Source organism: Lutzomyia longipalpis, chromosome 2 (genome assembly GCF_024334085.1).
Source record: "Lutzomyia longipalpis isolate SR_M1_2022 chromosome 2, ASM2433408v1".
In the NCBI taxonomy this organism is placed as follows: domain Eukaryota; kingdom Metazoa; phylum Arthropoda; class Insecta; order Diptera; family Psychodidae; genus Lutzomyia; species Lutzomyia longipalpis.
In genome coordinates, this window is record NC_074708.1 from 34,432,806 (window position 1) to 34,454,600 (window position 21,795).

The 21,795-nt window shown below is 36.1% G+C and overlaps 5 protein-coding genes across 7 annotated transcripts in view; 2 read left to right on the top strand and 3 right to left on the bottom strand.

The window, feature by feature from the left end:
* Positions 1 to 21,795, bottom strand: part of LOC129790342 (clavesin-2-like) — an 891,203-nt gene that overhangs the window by 659,850 nt on the left and 209,558 nt on the right. The window lies entirely within an intron of this gene.
* Positions 1,257 to 10,675, top strand: LOC129790213 (peritrophin-48-like). Its single transcript, XM_055827600.1, has 4 exons — positions 1,257 to 2,176; positions 4,491 to 4,706; positions 8,151 to 8,965; positions 9,034 to 10,675. Exons 1-4 carry the CDS (start codon positions 2,140 to 2,142, stop codon positions 9,736 to 9,738), a joined length of 1,773 nt encoding a protein of 590 aa, XP_055683575.1. The 5' UTR covers positions 1,257 to 2,139; the 3' UTR covers positions 9,739 to 10,675.
* LOC129790294 (WD repeat and FYVE domain-containing protein 2) lies at positions 11,103 to 16,081 on the bottom strand. The gene is made up of 3 exons (XM_055827739.1): positions 14,994 to 16,081; positions 12,053 to 12,194; positions 11,103 to 11,580 (listed from the first exon to the last, which is right to left on the bottom strand). Exons 1-3 carry the CDS (start codon positions 15,940 to 15,942, stop codon positions 11,442 to 11,444), a joined length of 1,230 nt encoding a protein of 409 aa, XP_055683714.1. The 5' UTR covers positions 15,943 to 16,081; the 3' UTR covers positions 11,103 to 11,441.
* Positions 16,288 to 18,086, top strand: LOC129790244 (protein O-glucosyltransferase 2-like). Its single transcript, XM_055827674.1, has 2 exons — positions 16,288 to 16,648; positions 16,714 to 18,086. Exons 1-2 carry the CDS (start codon positions 16,479 to 16,481, stop codon positions 18,062 to 18,064), a joined length of 1,521 nt encoding a protein of 506 aa, XP_055683649.1. The 5' UTR covers positions 16,288 to 16,478; the 3' UTR covers positions 18,065 to 18,086.
* LOC129790196 (putative apoptosis-inducing factor 1, mitochondrial) lies at positions 18,055 to 21,785 on the bottom strand. 3 transcript variants are annotated; one of them, XM_055827578.1, is made up of 4 exons: positions 21,579 to 21,785; positions 21,438 to 21,487; positions 19,945 to 21,180; positions 18,055 to 18,606 (listed from the first exon to the last, which is right to left on the bottom strand). In XM_055827578.1, exons 1-4 carry the CDS (start codon positions 21,658 to 21,660, stop codon positions 18,121 to 18,123), a joined length of 1,854 nt encoding a protein of 617 aa, XP_055683553.1. In that variant the 5' UTR covers positions 21,661 to 21,785; the 3' UTR covers positions 18,055 to 18,120. The 3 variants fall into 3 exon arrangements, with proteins under 3 accessions (XP_055683553.1, XP_055683552.1, XP_055683551.1); XM_055827577.1 differs by having other exon boundaries at positions 21,432 to 21,487; positions 21,579 to 21,751; XM_055827576.1 differs by having other exon boundaries at positions 21,297 to 21,487; positions 21,579 to 21,751.

The following is a 21,795-nucleotide window of genomic DNA, read 5'->3' on the forward strand; positions in this document are numbered from 1 at the left end:
ACACTTTGAAATGTTATGACAGTCTGAAGAAATTAATCGTGTGTAATTTCCATATCAAGAAATACTTATGGTTTGGATTCTTTGCAAGCGACTTTGGGAATTTCCAAAGGGAATTTCCATAAATGTTTACGCGACATTTCTCTCGAGATTTTTTTTTCTTTTGAACATATTTTTTTAAGTTTTAAATTCAATTAAAACATTTTGCAGATGATAGTGTAAAAAAATGTGCGATAAGTATGTAAAATTTCAGAGAGAACTTGTTATACTTCGGAATCGCCAATATGTGTACCTCTAATGTTGCCAATTATTCGGGTTTTTTTGTGAGAGTTGATCTAAAGGTAACTTTTGCTGGTTTTCTGCAAAAAGGTCTTCGAGTGTGTCATAGCTGAGGAATTTACTTGAAAAAATTCCTAATTTTGCACCCGTTTATTTAACAAATTCAAGGATTTATGAAGATATATGACAAGTAGGTAATCGGTATACGTGATTAGATTAAAAGTAAAAGCATACCTATAACAAATTAAACTAGTTGATGAATTTTTAAATCAAAAATACATTAAAATTTACAAATTTACAAAATTAACAGGGGAATTTTCACATTGGAATCGTTAAAGATATTCAAGAAATCATTAAATTTTTGCCCTAAGCACTAGTTTGCAAAGGGCAAAATAAAATTTTATTCTATTCTATTCATTCAATTTTCCGGTGATAGAAAATCTAATAAAGATTTAAATTCAAACTGATTTTTTTCTAAAACGTGATGGATTTTAAACCTTTTCATCCCTTACGGAATTAGAATAATTGTAATAGTTTATTTTATTTGATAAAATTCTTTTCGGAAAAATACCGAGGGCTCTAATGATTTGTGAAATACTTTACTTTTAAAATTTTCCACAGCTGTATGATTTATTTCTAAAAGTTACCCTTCTCTTTGAGTCATTAAACCCCATATCTAGAGATCGAGCTTTCAGGAACTAATGTTTAGGAAAATATATTTAAATTATCTCTCTGTCCCATCAAAATGCATTTCTTTCACTAATTTAGCTCGAGAAAAATGTATTTTTCACTGTGTCCCACAACCCTGACTAAGGGAGAGGAGAATGCACCCGAAAATTATATAATTCGTCTCGACTATGTCTTGTCCGTTTGCTTATAGCCTACCTATATATTTTGTGGTATGGTCAACATTTCCCCCACCTGGGTGCTCACCTACGGCGAGGTGAATAAATTCATTGTGATTTCACGTAGCGCTTTCAATAGTGTGTTGCTCGTTCGTCTGACCAGACGGTTCCGTAAAAGCTCGCGCAGTGTGTGCCTGAAAAGCTAAACTTCCTGTTTGTTTTTTTTTCTACTTCACTTGGAAGCGTCTTTGGAGAGTGATAAGACTATTTTTTTTTATTGTTTTTGTGTAAATTTTCATAAATGTGAGGGTGTGTAATTGGAGGAGAAAATTTTGTGTGATTGAAAATTTTAAATAAAATAGTTTTAAATAATTTGTGGAGAGAAAAACACTCAAAAGTCCCGGAGAAACTTACGAGATTTTTTTTACGGGATGAAATTGTTGACCGAAGGAAATTCCAGATAGACAAATAAGTGTTGAAAGTGTATGCAGATCAACTGCCACCAGACTAAAGATGTTAATTGATCTATCGAAAATGAGAATAACCTTCTTTAACCGGATTTACTAAATCCTTGAAATTGTGAGCGTTTGCTTATTTTAATTTAAATTATGCAAATAACATTCATTTTTCATAAAATAGCGCCAAATATTGTATAAATTGTGACTCTCTTGACATCGACGGAGCATCGCGAGTGAAATGTGAAAAGTGCATTTTAGTAAAAACAAAAAAAAAAAGAAAAGTATTTTTTTTGATAAACATTTTACACAGAGTGTGAAAATAAAAACTACGTAGAATAGTGTCCTGCGGTGTAAAAGCTTCAAACTTCCGGATGTGAATTGCGAAAATAAAAAAAAAATAACTGTGGTATTTGATAGTAAAGTCTCAATTACCTCGGAAAACGTGAGACGCTGTGCAGTGGGAGACCTGCAATAAAATCCATCATTCCCACACAACACACACGAAAAAAAAGTTACTCAAAGTGAAGCAAACGGTCAAGGTCTCTATATAGCAAGCAAATATGATGGTGAAAGCATCAATAACCGTCCTTGTCGCTGGTAATTTACTTATTTTTTTATCATCACTAAATCTTGACAACGTGCGCTCGGTTGAAAAAGTCAATGAGCGGAAATTGGGTATATATACCTACACGTTTCCAAAGACTTTTTGACTGCTATGTATATCACATTAGCACGCATGAAATGTTAACGAAGAATTTATTAAAAGACATATAGAATGGAAAATATGGAGTATTTCTTTCTTTGTTGGTAAAGTTAAGAAAAAAATCTTCAAAGCTTTTATTTAATTCAAAAAGCTCCCAAGGGTACGTTACAATTTGTTCAGAATCGATTGGATTAATATTAGAACCAGAATCTCATTAAAATAACATTTAATTTTCCACACAATTCGCGCCATTTAGAAGAAATAGCAAAAGTATACTCTTACATTTCGTCGCTTGTATCAGCATGTGTTTTTTATAGAGTTTTGAAATTTTACGAAATAACGAATTAACTTCAAAACTCCATAAAAACTGTTTTTACTAAAAGTATACAAACGACGATTTTTAAGAAATTGATCCAGTGAGATGGAATCGAAACTTTTCTGGACGAATCGGACAAATTGTAACGTTTCCTTGTCATGAGCAACATGAAAGTTTTGAGCTTTTCTTAAATTTTTAATTCTTTTTTCGTGTTTATAAAGCTTTATCTATTCCTCCTAAATGATAGTAGTGACCTAATGAAATTAAGCCTTTTTGCATGATTTGATTTCTTTAATTATATTTCATTTTTTTCTATATTTAAGCCAATATCTTTTCTAAAAATGAAACGATTCCTAAAATGATTTTTTAAGTTTTTATTCCGTAAGTAAATAGTGTTAGAATAATTGAGATTATTAGGGCTAATACCCAAATCTAAGGCATTTTTCATCAGCATAGCAAAAATAGTGGAACAACCCCTCAAACTCCATCAATAATCACTTTTTTATTTGGAGTAAAATGAATAAATTGAGTAAAATGTTTATATGACTTTGACTATCAATTTGTGAATTAATACTACATTGAAAAAAAAAAACACAAAAGTAGTCGATACGATGTAATAAAAATACTCCAAGTCACCACTAAATTATCCACCTCACTATTGCCGGGAATTTTTCACAATTTATTTTATTAATTCTCAGTCAGGGTGAAGTGCAATATTTGCCATTGGTTCGGGGAAATCATTTTTTTTTCGGGTTTGTTGATAGTAAAATAATGATTTAGCATGAAATTCTTGTGCGTTCATCGTACTTCTAGCGGGTGAATCCTTGAAAATGTACACACATCTCCCTATAACTACAAGTCCATCTTTCTCGCACAAGGAAGATTTTTCTTTATATAACATTTACCGATACATCCGGGACGGTTCATATTTCACCTGACTTGTATGTTGGGGAGAAGAAACCTGTTTGCTCTGCCCCGAACATTTAACAATTTCCACAAGAGCTAAAATTTATTATTAATTGCTAAATATGCAACCATCACGGGTGAGCATCTTCATATCACAAAGCATTATTGTGTGACAAAATTATCACTCAAGTGTACCAATAATTCTCTCTCAGGTATATAATCTCGGCAGTCTTGCACAAATTTTTTTATTCTCTCATACCTCAATCTTAAAGAGTGGATACACAACATTAGAGAATAAAATATGATCAATGAATGAGCAAATGAATGAATGAATGAGTTGCCAAAAAGTTGCTTCCCGGTATTTTATTTGTGATGACTATCAAGCGCGCCAAACGGGAGACAGCGCGCATTTAGAAGATGCTCTTAGAGCTGTCTTAACTAAAACAGAGAGTTCAAGAAGCTATCAATGGTCTACGTGACAAATAAACAATTTTTTCGGGAGCGATATAGACTGTTTTTTCATTGCAAAACTTGTTTTCTTCTACGACTAGAAATGAATGGATTTGCAGCATATTAGAAAATTCAATTAATTGAACTTTAAGACGCATCTATACGTAGAAGATATTAAAGCATTGCGTTCTGTGTCAAAGCTTTTTGCATATTATTGCATATTAAATAATTAAGATTAACTAAAATATTTCCATTTTCCTTAGGCCACACTCTTGTGTGTATAAAAAAGTATAAAAAGTTTTTATTTTCATAAAATTTATATGAATTTGGTTAAATTGATAGTCCTAGAATTTCTTACGTAAAATTTCAAGAATTTTGGTTGAGAATTGACTTTTCTAGTCAATTTGGAATCAAACATTGCCAAAATTTCATTTTTTGACCATAACTGGGTTAATTTATTTAGTATATAGAAACTGATAAGCTAATTAATAAAAAAAACATAATAAACACCCACTTACTTCGCTTTTTTGTTGCAGTGTGTGTAATCGGGCGCGCCAGTTCGTCTAGTGCAGTCCCGCCCACGTCGGAGATCATTGAGTTCAAGTGTGCCTTTCCGGATGACTATCTCTACGCTGTTCCCGGAAGTCTCTGCCGATCATATTATAAGTGCCAAGGCGGACATGGGACGCAGTATCAGTGTCCCAATTCTACTGTATTCAATTTCTTCAAACAAACTTGTTCCAGCTCATCAGGTGAGTTTTTTTTTGCAAACATTCCAACATGATCTATGCGCGAGATAAGAGATATTTGATTTACAAGAATTTCAATATTAGAATAATTTTTAGCTATTTTTGAATAGTTTTCTTGTCATATTTATTACCATTCACAGTTCGTTGTGGCAAAAATTCCGTCCCTTGGGCGACACGGATCTTCAAATTTTTTTTTAGCGTTGCCATTTCATTGCCAAGATCACTCATGCAATTCCCATATTTTCTCATAAAACTTTTCAAGATCTCTCTTTCTCTGTGTCGAAAATTTGTGGTTTCCACCAATATACCGCTTTTTGGAGTGTCAGAAACCTTGAGAGATGGTCATTGCGGATCACAAAAGATTCACGGGCACGGTGAAGTGAAAAAAAAGAGCTAAAGTATCATCTGTTTCCATTGAAGAAATATATGAGATCCCATAAATAAATAAATTTTGGGTGATAAACCTGAATTCGTGAATGATTCTTTGCGCTTGAAATTGACCACATATATATAGAATTATGGCTTTCCATCTAGACAATCCGGCAACTAAACAACCCACATCTTTTTTACCCGTGTTGACCATTTTTCTTATATAGGAGCAAAAAAGAACCACTTAAATCACTGATTGCTCGTCTTCTCAGGTGGGTGGGTTCATAATGTGCGCAGCATATTTAAAGCATTTTGTATGGTGACATCCTGGGCCACCTGTGAAAATATGGGAGTTTTCACTTTCTGCAGATGGTCACGAAAATTTATAATATATTCTCACATTTTGTCTATCAATCAGCATTTTCGACTCTACCGTGTGAGAGATCTTTTATTGCGGGGATCAATAAAATTACAAATGAGATCACGAAATACTTGGGAAATGATCATAAAGAATGATATAAGATGGCATTTTTATCTTTAATACTGAATCATTGAGAATGGCAATTTTGCAAAGTAAAATATTCTTTAGGATGGTCAATTTCATTGGTTATACATCTCTATGTATTTGGATTGCCGGGATTGCCTTATCACCTAAGCCCCCTAAGAATTCTACGAAGTCTTATCTACACAAAATTGTAAATTTAAGAAATAGGAGTCCAATGGAAGATTTTTACGGATTAGTCACTCGCTTCCTTCGAATACGTGAATGAATTAATTGGAAAAAAGTCAAAGTTTAAGAGTTTAAGAATTTCTTATGCATAATTTTAAGAATTTTTGATTAGAATTGACTTTTCTAAAAAATTCTGAAGTCAAAGTTCGCGAGAATTTAATGAAATTCTTGAGCCAATATGGGTTAAGTTTTGACTTACCTATTAGTAAAAATTTTCAATTTTCCTACTCGTTATTTAAGGTCGATTCTGTTAAAAGTGTTTTGTTTTCTATTCCCACCAATTCGTCTGTTATAAGATTTTCGGTATTCTATGAAAAATCATAAAGATTTGAATAGCTTATTTCTTTCTTTAATCGTGCTTTCTTAATCCGTGACTAAGAAAAGGTTTTTTACAGTATGACCAAATACTATAGCTCTAATTTGTCCTTGTAAGGTTTTCTCAGAAAAGTTACATTAATTCTGATAATATGATGTAGATTTATGAATTTTTCCCAAACATTTAAAATTAATTTTGTGCCGCCTCAAGATGCTCATGATGTCTTGTACTTAAATTAGTTTGTAAGCACCCATCATAAATAACAATTATGAAATTATTAGTAAAATAAGTTATTTGTATTTTTCAATGGACTTTTATGACCAAAATTTTGGAAGTTGCAATGAATGGAAAAAGCCCAAAATGTGTTTCCGGTGTCGGTTCAGGATAATATTTGTTATTATAGTATAACATCCCAAATCGCTTCGAGTGTATTTTTGCCGTCAACTTTAATGGTTTTGTAGACCTGTTTGTAAAGGTGTCGTCATTTTCTCAACAACTCTTTTATGTATTTCAAGTTCACGCGGTCACTGACGTGAATGCAAAATGTTATTTTCCTCGTCCGTGTACCTCGTTTCGGCTTAATGTGCCAAAATGCAGCCACATCACTCTGCACAATAAACTTGTAATATAACCAATCTACGTCTAATACGAATTGCTTATGGGTTATGGCGTAGGTAAATACGTACATACCGGGATGTTCATGGAAAGAGAGAAAAAAACATCAATAGGGAAGTAAATTTTTAGAAAAGTTGCATTTCATTTTAAATTTGATATTTATAAGGAAGATTTATTGAAAATTCTTTTCTTTTAAGCAGAATTTAAATTGGGAACAATCTAATTTGGAATTTCCAACGTAGCTTAATGAAAATTAGGCAAATCATCATGAAATGAAATTTTTTGTAGAGAGCTTTTCGACTTACTCATCATTAATATTTTCAAGTGAATTTAAAGTAGGTACAAGTAGATAATGCGAGTAATGGTCATCATGCATATTAGATTAATCATCGTTAATTAGGCGAAGACCTCTTAGTGCCCATTTGAATCCACCATTAAACCTATAAAACTATACCAAACACCGTAAAAGTAGTTAACAATGATCATCAAAGGACCTCTAAGGATAACTTTTATAATATAAGACAAAATTCGATTAAAACTTTTACCCTGAATGCCAATTCTTTTTTTTTTATTTTAGGACACTTATAAAATTTTGGAGAACAGACTGTTGAATAGAATACCAAAATAACATAGTTTATTATGCTAAATCTGACTCTTGATTTTTAGTTAATGGAATTTTTTCAACTCTATACGGACCTTTAGAAATCTAAATCTTTAGAAGCGAATATTCTTTAGCTTAACTTTTTGGTACCTACCTATTTAAGATGTTTCCTATATTTACTATCATAAAGAAATGGTTTTTCCGGGAAATGTTTAAAATTGAAGGTATTTTTTATGGTCGATTTTGTTAAAAATTATTGTTTCTCTTTTCTTCCAACTATAGAAAGTTGTAAGATTTTGAGTTTATGTTTTTTAATCATTCTTTTATCGCCTTTATCACATTTTAAAAGAAAAATACTTTTCTAAAAATAGTTTAAAAGTTTCCAAAATATTCCGGAAAAGTATTTTTCTTTTTTTTTAACACAATCAAAGAAAGAATCGAAGAATTAAAAAAGTTTTTATAGAATACCAAAAATCCTAATATTTTCAAATTACAAGGAAAGAAAAGAAAAAAATATTTTACAGATTCCACCTGTTTATTCGTTTTTAGCTCTGATTCTTTCGATTTAAATATTTTGTATATTGATACGGGATGGCCAGGAAGTCAGATCATGATGTTCTTTTCTCTTGATAAGGAATTAGTTCCTCTTGAGTGAGTTACCCAAAAGACACGCATGAGAAATAGCCAGATACCTGCTCAATCCCTTAATTATGACCCTTGCTTACTCAAACGACACGATTTTTTGAACTTCCTGATTTATCTAATATAAAATTTTTCAAATGTTTCTTAACGTTCCTTTCCTTTATGCTCTCTCAGGTGTTTGCTATGAAGCCGTATGCAGAGGTCGCAAAGATGGGCACTACCCCGATACAACGCACGCATGCCGTAGGGCCCTAATTTGCCGCGGAGGATTACTCACGGGACTCTTCAATTGTCCAAGTGGTCATCTCTTCAGTGGTTCATCATGCGATGCTGAGGACACCGTCACGTGTGAAGCCCCCGAATCTACAGCCATTGCATACCCCTATGCTGGTGATTTGCGATGCCGCGATCTCCCGGATGGCTTTCATCCTGTCCTAACTGATTGCTGTCGTTACCTCGTGTGCACAAATGGCGATGTGGTTGAAGAGCAACTCTGCCCCAATGGTCAGAGATTCGATGCAACGTCGCGGAAATGCGCCCCAGCCGATAAAGTTCCGTGCATTGTACACAATCCCTGCCTCGGGAAGGCAAATGGTCTCCATGTGGATGAATTGTCAACAACATGCAAGGACTACGTGCGGTGCAATGCTAATACCATTGCTGCACGGCTCAATTGTGGCGATCATGGGGTTTTCAATGGGAAACAATGCGTCCCTGTAGGGCTCTATGACTGCCCACAAGATCGCATACCAAATCAACATGCACCATTCAACATTTGTCGCACAAAGTCCAATGGATACCATCTTGATCTCCGACGAGGTTGCCGGTTCTACGTTAAATGCACTTCTGGGCGCATTATTAATACCTACGAATGCCCCGAGGGTCAATTCTTCGACAGCGAATTACGAAGTTGTGTCACAGAAAATAATCAAGAATGCGAGAATCCTGCTCCATCGCGTGATTGTGAATTTTCCATTGGATCGTTTCAGGTGAGATGAATTATTTTTTAAACAGTTTCTGTTAAAAAATATTTTTTAAACAAAATTGCTTTCAACAGGACAAAACTGAAAATTCAGACTGCACTCGTTTCTTCTATTGCTACAACGGACTAAAGACACGCCTAAAATGCCCTAATGGGAAGGTATTCGATGGGGAGGAGTGTGTACCGAAATCTGTGTATCAATGCCCTGTGGGTGAGAGCAATTTCTGCGATGGGAAAGCCGATGGGTACTACAAAGATCCCTCAGGTGGGTGCCGATCGTACTTTAGCTGCATCCACGGTCGGAAGTTCACCTATCTCTGTGCCGAAGGTCAAATCTTCAGCGGCTCCCGGTGTACAGATCGTCGACCGGGTGAGCAGTGTGATCGTGAGGAATGTGTCGATAAGCCCGATGGTTACTACCCGGATCAGTCAAGTAACTGTCGCAGGTACTTCTACTGTCTCCGTGGGGAAAAGATCACAACGCTCACGTGTCGCGGTGGAAAAGTCTTCAATGGGCAGGGATGCGTTGAGCCTGATATGTTCTCGTGCCAGAGCTTCACGCCAAAGTGCATGGAGCATTCATGTGAAATTGAAAAGTGCCATAAAGATGGTTTCTTCATGGACATCTCATCGGGATGTCGTAACTACTTTTTCTGCATTGGTGGTAAGAAGAGCGTTCTATCATGCTCCGAGGGGCACATCTTCAATGGAGAACTCTGCGTGCCACGAAAGACTTTCCATTGTCCAAGCTTTTGTCAACCACAAAATCAATGTTCTTAGGTTATTAATTTAATTTTAAATAGATTTTTTTCTCAAAAATATTTTCATTGCGATTTATCCGGAAAAAATTTCAAAAATGAAATATTTTAATAATACGGAAATTATCATGAAAAAAGACTCCCAATAGCCGATCTCATTATGTGAAAATATTCCAGTGATTGTTGTGGAAAAGCAATCACATCAAAAAAAAAACTTTTACTCATTTTCCTTTCTATTTGGGGTCGATTCTGCCAAAAATCTTTTCTTAAAATTCGTCAGTTTCAAGAATCTTAGTATTCTATAAAAAATCTTTCAAGATTTTGACAATTATTATTTCTTTTTTTAATCATATTTTTAAAGAAAAAAATACTTTTCTGTCTCTTTAAAAAGATATTTTTGATTGTTTTCTGAAACAACAAATTCTTCGTTTTTTCTTTAAATGGAACGACAAAAAAAATTAAAAATATCAACTGTCAAAATCTGACAAGTTCTAAGTTAAAAAAAAAGATAAAAGATTTTTGACAGAATCGACTCCATTATTTGTCCTGTTGAATTCTCGCAATTATCGCAAAAATATTGCTTTATAAATTAATTCTAACTATTTAGATTTTAATTTTGTTCATTAAACAATTCCATAATGTGGAATTGAAGGCCAGTACCTTTAGTTTTAAGGTGAATTTCAAATTGGATTTGTCAAAAATCTACAAATGATTATTACCTCATTAAATATAGATGTATTAAACGTGTGTAAATTAAGAAATTTTTGTGTATGACTTAGTGCCTTATTAGTGGTAAAAAAAATGATCAAACAAGTGGAAAGACCATTGTTTTTTAATATAGGTTTCTTTTCTTTTTATTTATATTCAATTTGTAAACATATATTTACAGAAAAAATAATTAATATAGCTCAATATTATCAAATATATCAGTAAATTGAAATAAAATTTTATACATTACATATATCCATCGTTTATAAGTGATTCATTTGATATTGTTCAAGAAAGATCGTGAAGTTGTAACAAATAAAAAATAAAATAGGGTATCCCATCATCTTCAAAGCATATCTTTCTTGAATTTTATTTCTTCCGTTTTCCACCAAAAATAGTCATTGAGATAAAAGATTTTTCAGCATGACTAGGAATGAAGGATTGTTGAAATTTCTTATCTGTCTAATTTTAATATTTTACGATACTCTTCTTCTTTTTTTCTTTACTATAAACACAGATGTATTTATTCAATTAAAATAAAAAGTATGGGATTCTTTCCCACATTGTAATTGTAATAGCGATTAACAAAAAAAAATTGAAATATTTTCTCAATATAAAATGTAATTAACATGAGATTAAAATTAGTTGTAATTAAAAAAAATAATAAAATACATATAATAATGTAATTAATTTCTTTTTTATTTAACCTTTTTTTTTCCTCTGGTATGGACATTTAAGAATTTATTATTTTAGCGTGCCTCAGGGGAAAAACAAATTAAGAAATCAAACAAAAAAATGGTCAAATAAATAGCATTCACTTACCCAAGTTTTGGTTGAACACCATCGCGGATGGAGAAAAAAAAGTAATGAAAATGCTGATTATAAGCATACGGATGCGACACTAAGGACATTGTTGTGTATGATTTAAATTTCCTTTGGAAAATCCCTTTTCACGATTATCCCTCTCATGCACAAGTTCTCAACATACAATTTAATAAACAAATACGCGTGAAAAAATTAGGCCCAAATTGAGGAAAGGTCCCAAATTTTAATGACGCGATCCTGTCCAATACTCAGCAGTCTTTTGCGTCTTTCATCCAAATCCATTGCCACAATGCTATGCTTGGCATCGTGAAACATTGCCAATGATGGTCTCCTATTGCCATTCAAAAAAAAAAGGAAAAGAAAAACATTTTAATAAGAAAAAAAAATCCATAACAGCTCTCTACACCGAAAGAAAAATATGCTAGAGGTTTAGAGAATTGCTGTTCACTGGGGCTCGTCGCTAAAGTAGTGACTTGATTCTCCAATATAGAGACACACGAGTCACTAAATCTGATTGTCAAAATGTCACAATTCGGGTTTTTCTGTCATTTCGCTTATTCTTTGTTATGTTTAGGTTATAAACAATAAACTTTTTTGCAATTATTGCAGTTTTTAGTCAAATATGAGTGGTTAAATCAGTTTTTGAGCTAATTCATTGCTGTCAAACAACTGCGGATTTAGTGACTTTGTGTACCCATTCTAGAGACACACAGTCCACTGGGGCAAATCTCTGATTGAGGGTAAAAAATTCTCTAATTCTAGTGATTTTTTCTTTCGGTGTATCTATTATTAACTCAACTTACTCAATTGGTTGAAGAACTTTAAAGCATGGATCGCATACTCGAACGTCAAATTCAAATCCCATTATCGGTATATTAATACGATTTGTCGAGCATTTATCACAAATAGCTTTGCCACAGTGACGACAGTGATGTTGTCTTATGCCTGAAAAAAATAAATGCAACAAAAAATCACAAATCATGCGTGCGTGATGTACACACTGTACATAAAACATTCCAATCACCAAGGAGAGAAGTTGGGTATACTCAACAAATTAATATTAAAACAATACCTATTTGTTTTAAGCTCTTCATGTAGCAATTTGTGCATTGAAAAATTCACACCATTGACGTGCATTTTTTTTGTACATAGTAGGTAAGGTATGCTAAACTCACACATTTAATTCTACTAAATTTTACGATATGATTTAACTTGGAAATGAAATCTTTGTTTTTTTTTAAATCATATCAAGGCGCTAAATGAAATATTATAGATATAATCAAAAGCATTTTTCCGATTTATTTTTCACAATACAAATCAGTGGCGTAGTCAGGGAGGGTGTTTGGGTGTTTAAATTGTATTGAAAAATACAATTTAAATTCTTTTTATTAAAACTTTCGTGATCAAAGAAAATTATTGTTGGAGAAAAATTAAAAAGGTATTTTCAAGCATAAAGAAAAGAAATAGTAAAAAACACTTCAAATGTTATAAAAGGCTCATCAAAATGGTAAGAAAAAGTTCTAACGTTAAAAGAAACGTCAAATGAACGATTAATGCTAGAAAAAATGTTGCAAGTTAGATAAGAAACGCCAAACAATAAAAAAATGTCAAACGTTAGAAAATAAATGTATAGTGCTAGATTAAACGTCAAGCGTTAAATAAGGCATGTCAAACATTAAAATAAACGTAGGGGAGAGCGGGGCTAATTGATACAGTTTGGAATTTTCAAATGGCAATTTCTCCCAAGTTATTAATCGGAAGCACCTGAAAAAATTATGATAAGTCTTATCTACCCTCAATAGTTGACTGTAGTTTGGAGATTATCCGATGAATAGTTTAGGAATAAAAAAATAAATAAATTTTGAGGCCTCCAAAAATATGTTTTGCGTGTTGATAAAAAATAATTTTCCGACACTTTTCCTTTAGCGAATTTTCAATCTCACTGTATTTTCCACGAGCTAGGTCAATGCAGAAAACGTTGCCAATGTGGCCAATGTGTATTTTTCACTAACTTTTAAGGATTTTTCTGCACATTTATGCAAATCAACACATGTCGAGTGGGGTTAATACGGTTAATATTGTCACCAATGTAAATCATATGGAACGTTAAAATATTGACATGTTTTCTAACCTTCTTGTTGCAAAATGTAGGGGTTGAGAAAATTCCAAAATTTTCTGTTTTAGTGGATACAAAAGTGAAATTCCTTGACGCAGGTGAATAAGTGAGGAGCTCGGTTAGTAGCTACAACTAATCTCTCAAGTGGAAAATCTTTGGAAATGTCGGAAAATTCCACCTACTTAATTACCCCCGCCGGTGACAATATTCGTCGACGGATTCTTAAAAAAAGTCAGAAGCGGAAGGGTTCAGGAAAAGCTCGAAAACTCATATTTCCCGTGAAGATAGGGAAAAGTGGTCTGAGACAAAGTTGTAGGCAAGGAAACCTACGAAGATGACCTATCGAGGAAAATTTCTTGCCCCGTGGGAGTCCTACAGATAGTGATTTATCCAAATTGACACAAATAGCCCCGCTCTCCCCTACATATAATGCTTTAAAAAAGTATATTGTTAAAAAAGAAAACGTCTAACTCACTAAAGAAGAACCTTTAAGTTTGACATTCCGTTTTTAACGATTGACGTTTATTTTCTATCACTTTACGTTTATTTTGGCAATTTAAAGGTTCCATTGATGTTTCTATTATTACATTTGACGTACTTTTTTCTAGCATTTAAGGTTTTAACCTTTGACATGCTTTTTTATCCGTTTTACTATAATCCTTAAACTGAATAGAAAAATCATTTAGTGAAGAAGGTTCTTGGTAGCTTTTAAGATAGTAGTAAAACCGATAAAAAAAGCATGTCAATGGTAAAATGTCAAATGCTAGAAAAAAAAAGTGCGTTAAACGTTATAACAGAATCATCAAAAGAAACGTTAAATGCCCAAAATAAAAGTAAAGTGATAGAAAATAAACGCCAATTGTTAAAAATAGAATGTCAAACGTTAAAATTCAACTAACAACAGTTGCTATTTCGAATTCAAAAGCTGTTAATGTAGTTTAGTATTCTTTTTATCCGTAAATCTCGTCTCCCAAAATTTATTCTTTTTAATTAATAATGGGCCACTGTCTTTTAAATTAAAAATAATAATTTCTATAAGAACAGCCTCTAGAATAGATTTCTTGTTACGCCCCTGACACTGATCTCGTTTGTAAGCCGTTCAGCTGTTGCCATAAGTATTATATTGTTTATACTGAGAAAATATGATGTGCATAGTGCTAAATAAAACACTAAAAAGCAAAAGACGTGAAATAATTATGACATTACAGACAGAAAAATCTTTGAACTTAGCATCTTTAGAGATTTTTTATTCTTAATTTCTTTTCATTCATTTTTCTTAAAAATATATGGAGAATGATTTAGATTGTTCTGTAAGATGAATGAGACAATGTTTTTGATAAAAGTCTGTATTTATGAAGCATCGTAGAGAGAAAAGATGAAAAACAGAAAATATTTACATATTTATTGGAAAATTTTATGCCCATTGAATTGATAAAAGTGCATAAGACAGTGCTGATAGCATTTTCCAAGAAGTTGATTCAGAAAAGCAATTCCAATGCAATTTAGTGGAAAATTATATGCAGAAAATGTCTCACAATATCGCCACGTAATGTATGTAATGTGAAATGATAAGAAGACAATTCCCTCAATTCGGCAAGCAACCCACTGTGCAAAGTTATGTGACTCACCAATTTGTCGTTGATCCATCATTGCTTTCAAATTCCAGAAGAATGGTCGGCTGCAGAGTTGGCAAATGTCCGATTCCACCCATTCGGGTACCTCCTTGCGCATCGCATTCATTTCCCAGAACACAATGACCGAGTCCTCTCCGGCAGAAATGAGCTGCTGCGCTCCATTCGCATAGGCTAGGGCTGACACTTTGTTGCTGTGCCCCTGGAGTTCGTAGATGGTGCCACGGCGTCCACCCACATCCCATACAATCACGGATTGATCGAAGGATCCGCTGAACAGGAGCTGCGGCCCCGCAACCCAGCTTAAGGCACGAATTGAGCCAGTGTGTCCTTTGAATGTTGTCACCAAGTTGGCACCACCTGTATCCAGGCGCAGCATCGTAATCTGCCCAGCATAGTCCCCAATGAAGGCATACTTTGCCCCGGAATCATACTGCAGTGCCGTACACATGGCCTCGAATGTGTAGCCCCCAATTCGATTTGCCGTAGCCGTGCAGTGATATGAAAAAATCTTATCTCGCCCTGCACTGAGGATCCATCCGCTGTGCTTGGCAAAAATCACCGCAACAACACGCGCCTGATGCGCCAAAAAGTCCCGAATCAGCTGGAGACTATTGCAATCCTCTGCTAGCAGGTACTGCGACACCGTGCCATTCTCCTGTCCCACAAAAAGGTGCCTCGTTTCGGGGATGTAGTCGAGGGACGTGCATCCGGATGGCATGTACTGACAAATACTCGGCCAGTACTGCCCTGAGCCCCGTTTAAGCCACACCCGGATTGTTTTGTCATCCGACACACTTATCACACCATCCTCACCGGGTATCAAGCAGGCCGCATTCACATCATCCCCACAGCCCTCGAGTTTGCTCAGCAACTCTGGTTTCTTTGACGTATTGAACTTCTGGTCATTCCCCGAGCGTGGGGCTGGTTTTATCTCTGCCGCCATGTCGATCACTCACTCTCTTTATTAGCTACAGCACTCTCTTGACCCTGCTGGGAAGTTTGCACCTGATTTTTGCAATAGAAAAATGTTTTCTTGCACAAAACGCAAAAATTTGACAGCTTTTCCCATTAACACTTCAAGTACAACATTTGAAACTCATGTTTCAATTACCAAATTGGCCACCATGGCCAACTGATGAAACATTCAATATTTCGAATATTTTATTGTTTTTACAAAAAAATTCTTATTAATTACATATAAATCATTTATTTTAAATCATATTGTTTGAATTTAGATCATTTGGACATTAATACAGACATTTATTTTTAAAAAATTCACCTGTGAAATTTCACGATCATAACCTCAAATTTCGATTACAAAATTTAAATTCTCTGGCGATAATCTGAATAAATAAATTCCCATTTTCAATAAAAAAAAACCCATTTTCAGCAAAATGTTTTAATTGCGAGCATTGCATGGAAATCTAAATTAAAGTAATTTAAGCGAAATTTAAGTGTTAATTTTGAATCTCAATCCCAATGAATCTGATAATATTGGCTGTGATTGCCCTCCGTACCCTCCTTGTATCCTCAGTGTCTTCATTGGACATAGATTTAGATAAAAGTGTGATTTGGGGTCCAGGATTGGGAGAAGCTACGCTACCTGTGCGCTACTTCTTCGTACAGCTTGTCAACAATGCCGGCGAGAAGTAAGAATTACGCCCATTTCTTCCCAAATCTGCTTCAATTTAATTTGATTTGAATTACCGGATAGCGTTACAGAATCTCAAGATATAAAACTAGACATCCAGCTCGTTGGACAGCCCAAAAATCAAAGAAATGCTGAGAATTGCCGCTACTCATTGGAACAATTTGATGCCGGTGATGGGAGTATTGTTGTACGTTACCGCATCCCTCAGGAGTGTAGAGGAGTCTCCATACACGTTATGTACAAAGGACAACACCTTGGAGACTCACCTTACTCAATTCCTTCGCCAATCTTTCCGGAAATTTGTTCCTGCCCATTGGAAATTGATGAATTTCGCAATGTCTACAAATGCCCCGAAAGGCATCCACAGATTGAGGAGGATATGAGCACATTCTCAGGCATCAATTACACCCACGTTCAAGAGAAGATGCTGGAAAAGTTCTCCACTGACAATCCAGGAAGTTTAGCTATTTGTCAGTACGTTGTTTTGTCTGGAGAACTCTTTCGACGTTGCTTTGGGAAGCATGTTGGGTTCACCATGTTCATGGATGCTACGCTCCTGTCCATCCTACGAAAGGTTAAACTTCCGGATTTTGAAATCTTCGTCAACCTTGGAGATTGGCCGGTAAGTCGAAAAGGTGGTAGGAGTCGTACACAGGGACCTTGGCCAGTATTTTCATGGTGCGGCAGCTCGGATTCCTTTGATATTGTCATGCCAACGTATGACATCACCGAATCCACCCTGGAGGCTATGAATCGCGTCTCCTTGGACATTATTTCCGTGCAAAAGAGTGCTACAAAGTGGGCAGATAAAATCCCAAAAGCCTTCTTCCGCGGTAGGGATGCCAATCGGGAACGATTGAAATCTGTGGAGCTATCACGAAGGAATCCTGAAGTGTTAGACTCAGCAATTACGAACTTTTTCTTCTTCCGCGATGAGGAGGACACTTATGGCCCAAAGAGTCCTCGGGTGTCATTCTTTGATTTTTTCAAATATAAATTCCAAATTAATATTGACGGAACTGTTGCCGGCTACCGCTTCCCCTATCTCCTTGCGGGCAATAGTGTTGTCCTTAAGCAGGATTCCCCCTACTATGAGCACTTCTACAGCCAACTGAAACCAATGGTTCACTACATTCCCTTTAGAAGAGACCTCTCGGATCTCATTGAGAAGATTCACTGGGCAAAGAGTCATGACACCACTGTCCGGAAGATTGCTCAGAACGCTCGTGCCTTTGTACGTGAAAATCTCCTTCCAACTCACATTTTCTGCTATCACGTCCTTCTCTTTGAGCAGTGGCACCAGCTCACACGCCTACACAAAGTATCTGTAGCATCAGACATGGAGAAAGTCCCCAAACCAGAGGAATCCTCAAGCTGTTCATGCGATAGAAAAGTACAACGAGATGAACTATAAATGCAGAAATTTAATCATTTTACTTTTGTGTGTGTTTATAAACAATTTTTGCCCCTTCACTCTGTTTCCTTGGACTCCTCCTCTCCGCCATAGATGTGGAAGAGCTTTGCCACTTCATTCCAATCACTCGTATCCACATCTTCATTGATTACTTTCCTGGCAATATTGATGCGATTGAAGAGATTCCACAGCAAAACACCCACAATACGTTTCTCGCGAACGTAAAAAATCACACCACGTCTGTAGTCGTCCTCTTTGACACCCTCCGGATGCTCCCCATCTGAGCTCTGAACAACTTTCATGGCACTCTCCTTGTCCTTTGCAAAGACCCCCACTGTTTCGAGTCCCGAATCAACCAAACCAATCGCCTCGTAGCCCAAATTAGGTCCCAAATCCGACCAGAACATACTCTGATGCGTGTAGGGTTTCTTCAGGCCCACCATATTCTCACCGGCAAGGCGTCCGGAAACCACAGCGTGATCATGATGCTCCACACGACGACGCCCAAGTCTCTGATCGTAGAAGTTCGCCACGTCGCCAGCCTAAAGAGAGATTTAAAAGATTGTTCCCTAAAGTTTGATTTTTTTTCCCACAAATTAATAGATTTGTTAAAGAAATAAGCTTTAGGGGAGACTGGGGCTAACTAAGATTACCGGAAGACAAGAAAGGAGTTTATTCAGCATTATATGTAAGACGATCCTCTATATCGCAGAACAATTTTAACCCATATCCAGGGGGATGCCCAACCCCGAGAAATCAGTACTTTTCGTGAGGCAGCAGGTTCTTCCGATCAGAAGAAGGGATCAATTTGCACAATTCCACTTGCAATCGAAAGTACATTTAATTAGCTCTCGATTGATCCCTATCTCATCATCGAAATAACATTAATTTAAAAAAAGTTAATGTGTTTCTCGGGAATCGGTCGAGATTCGAGAATTCCTCATACATTTTGGTCAACAAAAAGTGATTTTTCTTGACAGAAAAAGAGGTTATACCATCCCCTTGCCCATATCATCTTGTAGGGAATCATAAAAAATAGAATAATCGCGAGAGAAACTCCCCAATATCCACTGGGATCACATAGAAAAGTGCAGTGATAGCACAGTCCGGGAGTACATAACCTCCATTTTGGAACAATATTGAAATGAATAGGAGGAACTCCATTGTGTTCGACCAGCGTGGCATCGGGACCTTTTGGGCTTCTTTATAACCTTCCCAACCTTTCCTGCCTACCCGGATGAAGTTTTGAATGATTTTCGCTTCATTTCTGGCTTCCCGGACTTCCCGTCGTTGAGTTTTCTCTTGGAGTGCTTTTCCTTGGAACTGTAATCAACAGTTTTGTGTATATAAAGTAGCAAAGCTCCCAGAGAGCCTACTTTGACGTTCTAGGTGAATTTTCGGGAAGCTTCCCGCAAGGCCCCAGAAGCACTCCAAGAAGAGAAAAAAAGCTCAACGACGGGAAGTCCGGGAAGCCAGAAATGAAGCAAAAATCATTCAAAACTTCATCCGGGTAGGCAGGAAAGGTTGGAATGGTTTTAAAGAAGCTCAAGTGGTCCCGATGCCACGCTGGTCGAACACAATGGAGCTCCTACTATTCATTTCAATATTGTTCCAAAATTGAGGTTATGTACTCCCGGACTGTGCTATCACTGCACTTTTCTATGTGATCCCAGTGGATATTGGGGAGTTTCTCTCACGATTCTTCTATTTTTTATGTTCCCCTACAAGATATGGGTTAAAATTGTTCTGCGATATAGAGGATCATCTTACATATAATGCTGAATAAACTCCTTTCTCTGAATAAGTCTTTTTTTTAAGGAAATTTTTGTGATTTAACTCTAATAAAATGATTATAAAAGAATAATAAATGATAAACTCACCACGTAGACATTGCTTCTTGCCTGTAATTCTGTATTCACAATATATCCACCCATTTCGGGATGTAGTTCAAGATTGGAGCTCTTAGCTAGCTGCGTATTGGGATCTGTACCAGCTGCCACAATGACGTGATCAACAAGAACGATCTTCCCATCGATTAGGCTGAGTTTCACCTGTTTTCCACTCAATTCTGCCCGAACAATTTGATTTTCATTAAGAACCGTGACCCCCTCTTCACGCACCCGCTCCGTTGTCCACTTGCTCAGGTACTCAGGCAACACACGCCCCATATTTCCTTTCTCGTGAAAAATTTGAATAATTTGCAATTTCTTCCCAGTACCCATCTTTGCAAGGGAACACGACAGCTCACTCCCGAGGAAGCCACCGCCAACAATTGCAATGGATTTGGCTTTTTCCAGCACATTAAGGAGACGTCGGTAGTCATCGATGCTCTTGAATGTGGACACCTTTGCTTGAACAGCCAGGGGAGCTGAAGTGAAAACTTCCAATGTCTTGGGAATGGATCCAGGAGCAATGAGAACTTTTCCGTATTTAATTTCCGTGCCATCAGTGAGGATGGCTGTGTTGTTTACAACATCGAGTTCCTTAACACTGTATCCCCGTACAACGGCCACACCACCATTGGCGGATTCACTTAAATCCTTGGGATCGATGTAGAATTCATCTGGTTCGTAGTAGATGCTTCGCTCAACTCCATTCCATTGCTTAAAGGATAATTTCCCGGAAGTGTCGGTATTTTGCCAAATTTCCTTGGATAGTGGTGGTCGCATGTAGGGCATTTCAAGTTCATCTGTTATCAGCATGACCTTTGCCTTTGGATCGTGTGATTTTATGGCACGAAATGCAGCAAAACTCGCCGTTCCACCTCCAATTAGCAGATATGGAACTTCTTTGGGAATTTCCATTGACGTCGTGGGAGTTCGGTACTTTTTCTTCTTCTCATCATCATCCACCACAATTGTGGGAGATTTTGAGTCGAAAAAGTTGTAATTTTGCAGAACAGCAGCACCTCCGGCCAAGAGAATCACTGCCAGTAGTAACCAATAGAGCCTATTGCTGTTATCCTTTGGCTCCTGAGGAGGTTTTTCATTGCCCACTTGTTCCTGAGTACTGCGCGGAGATTCCTCCTTTCTGTATACCTGAGTACTTTGTGAAATCGACCGACCTGCAGTCGATGGGTCAACCTGAAGAATTTTCGTTCTATCAGCAAGGGATTTCTGCAATGTAAAAAAAAACAACCAAAATCAGCATCTTCCCACAGCAGGAACTTTCCGAAATTATTGTTAGCAAGCTTAGCATGCGATGGAGGATGTAAATGATTGTATTAGTGAACCTTTTCTTGATTTTCAGATCCTCCCGGCACAGTAGTAGGTGCGCAGGGAGGCGTAGGGACTTCGGGTTTGCCTGTTAGGGGGAAAATGAATTTGCCCGACACCTTGTTATTTCCCTTTCCATGATCTTTCTTTACTTTTACCGTATCGTTTTTCGCATTCTTCGAGGAGAAGCGCCTAGCAATTTGGGTTCCTGTGAAGGGAAACACATTGAAATTACATAATTTATGACCGCAAATGCTGGCATGGAAAAAGCCCACGCAATTTTCTCTCCATAGACTCACTGGGGATTGTAGACACCACAGGTAGACTGCGCCATGGTAGAGATAGACATGTTCTTACGCCAAATTTCACAAAATTGGGCATTTTTCTTCCTTATCTTGCGGCTATTTTTTCAAGTAAACTAAAAAAGATAAATATGATAGCAAAAGAATAGACGGATAACCTCAAAAAATTATTTTCGGAACGCCGAAAATGCAATGTTTCATCGCGGTATGAAAC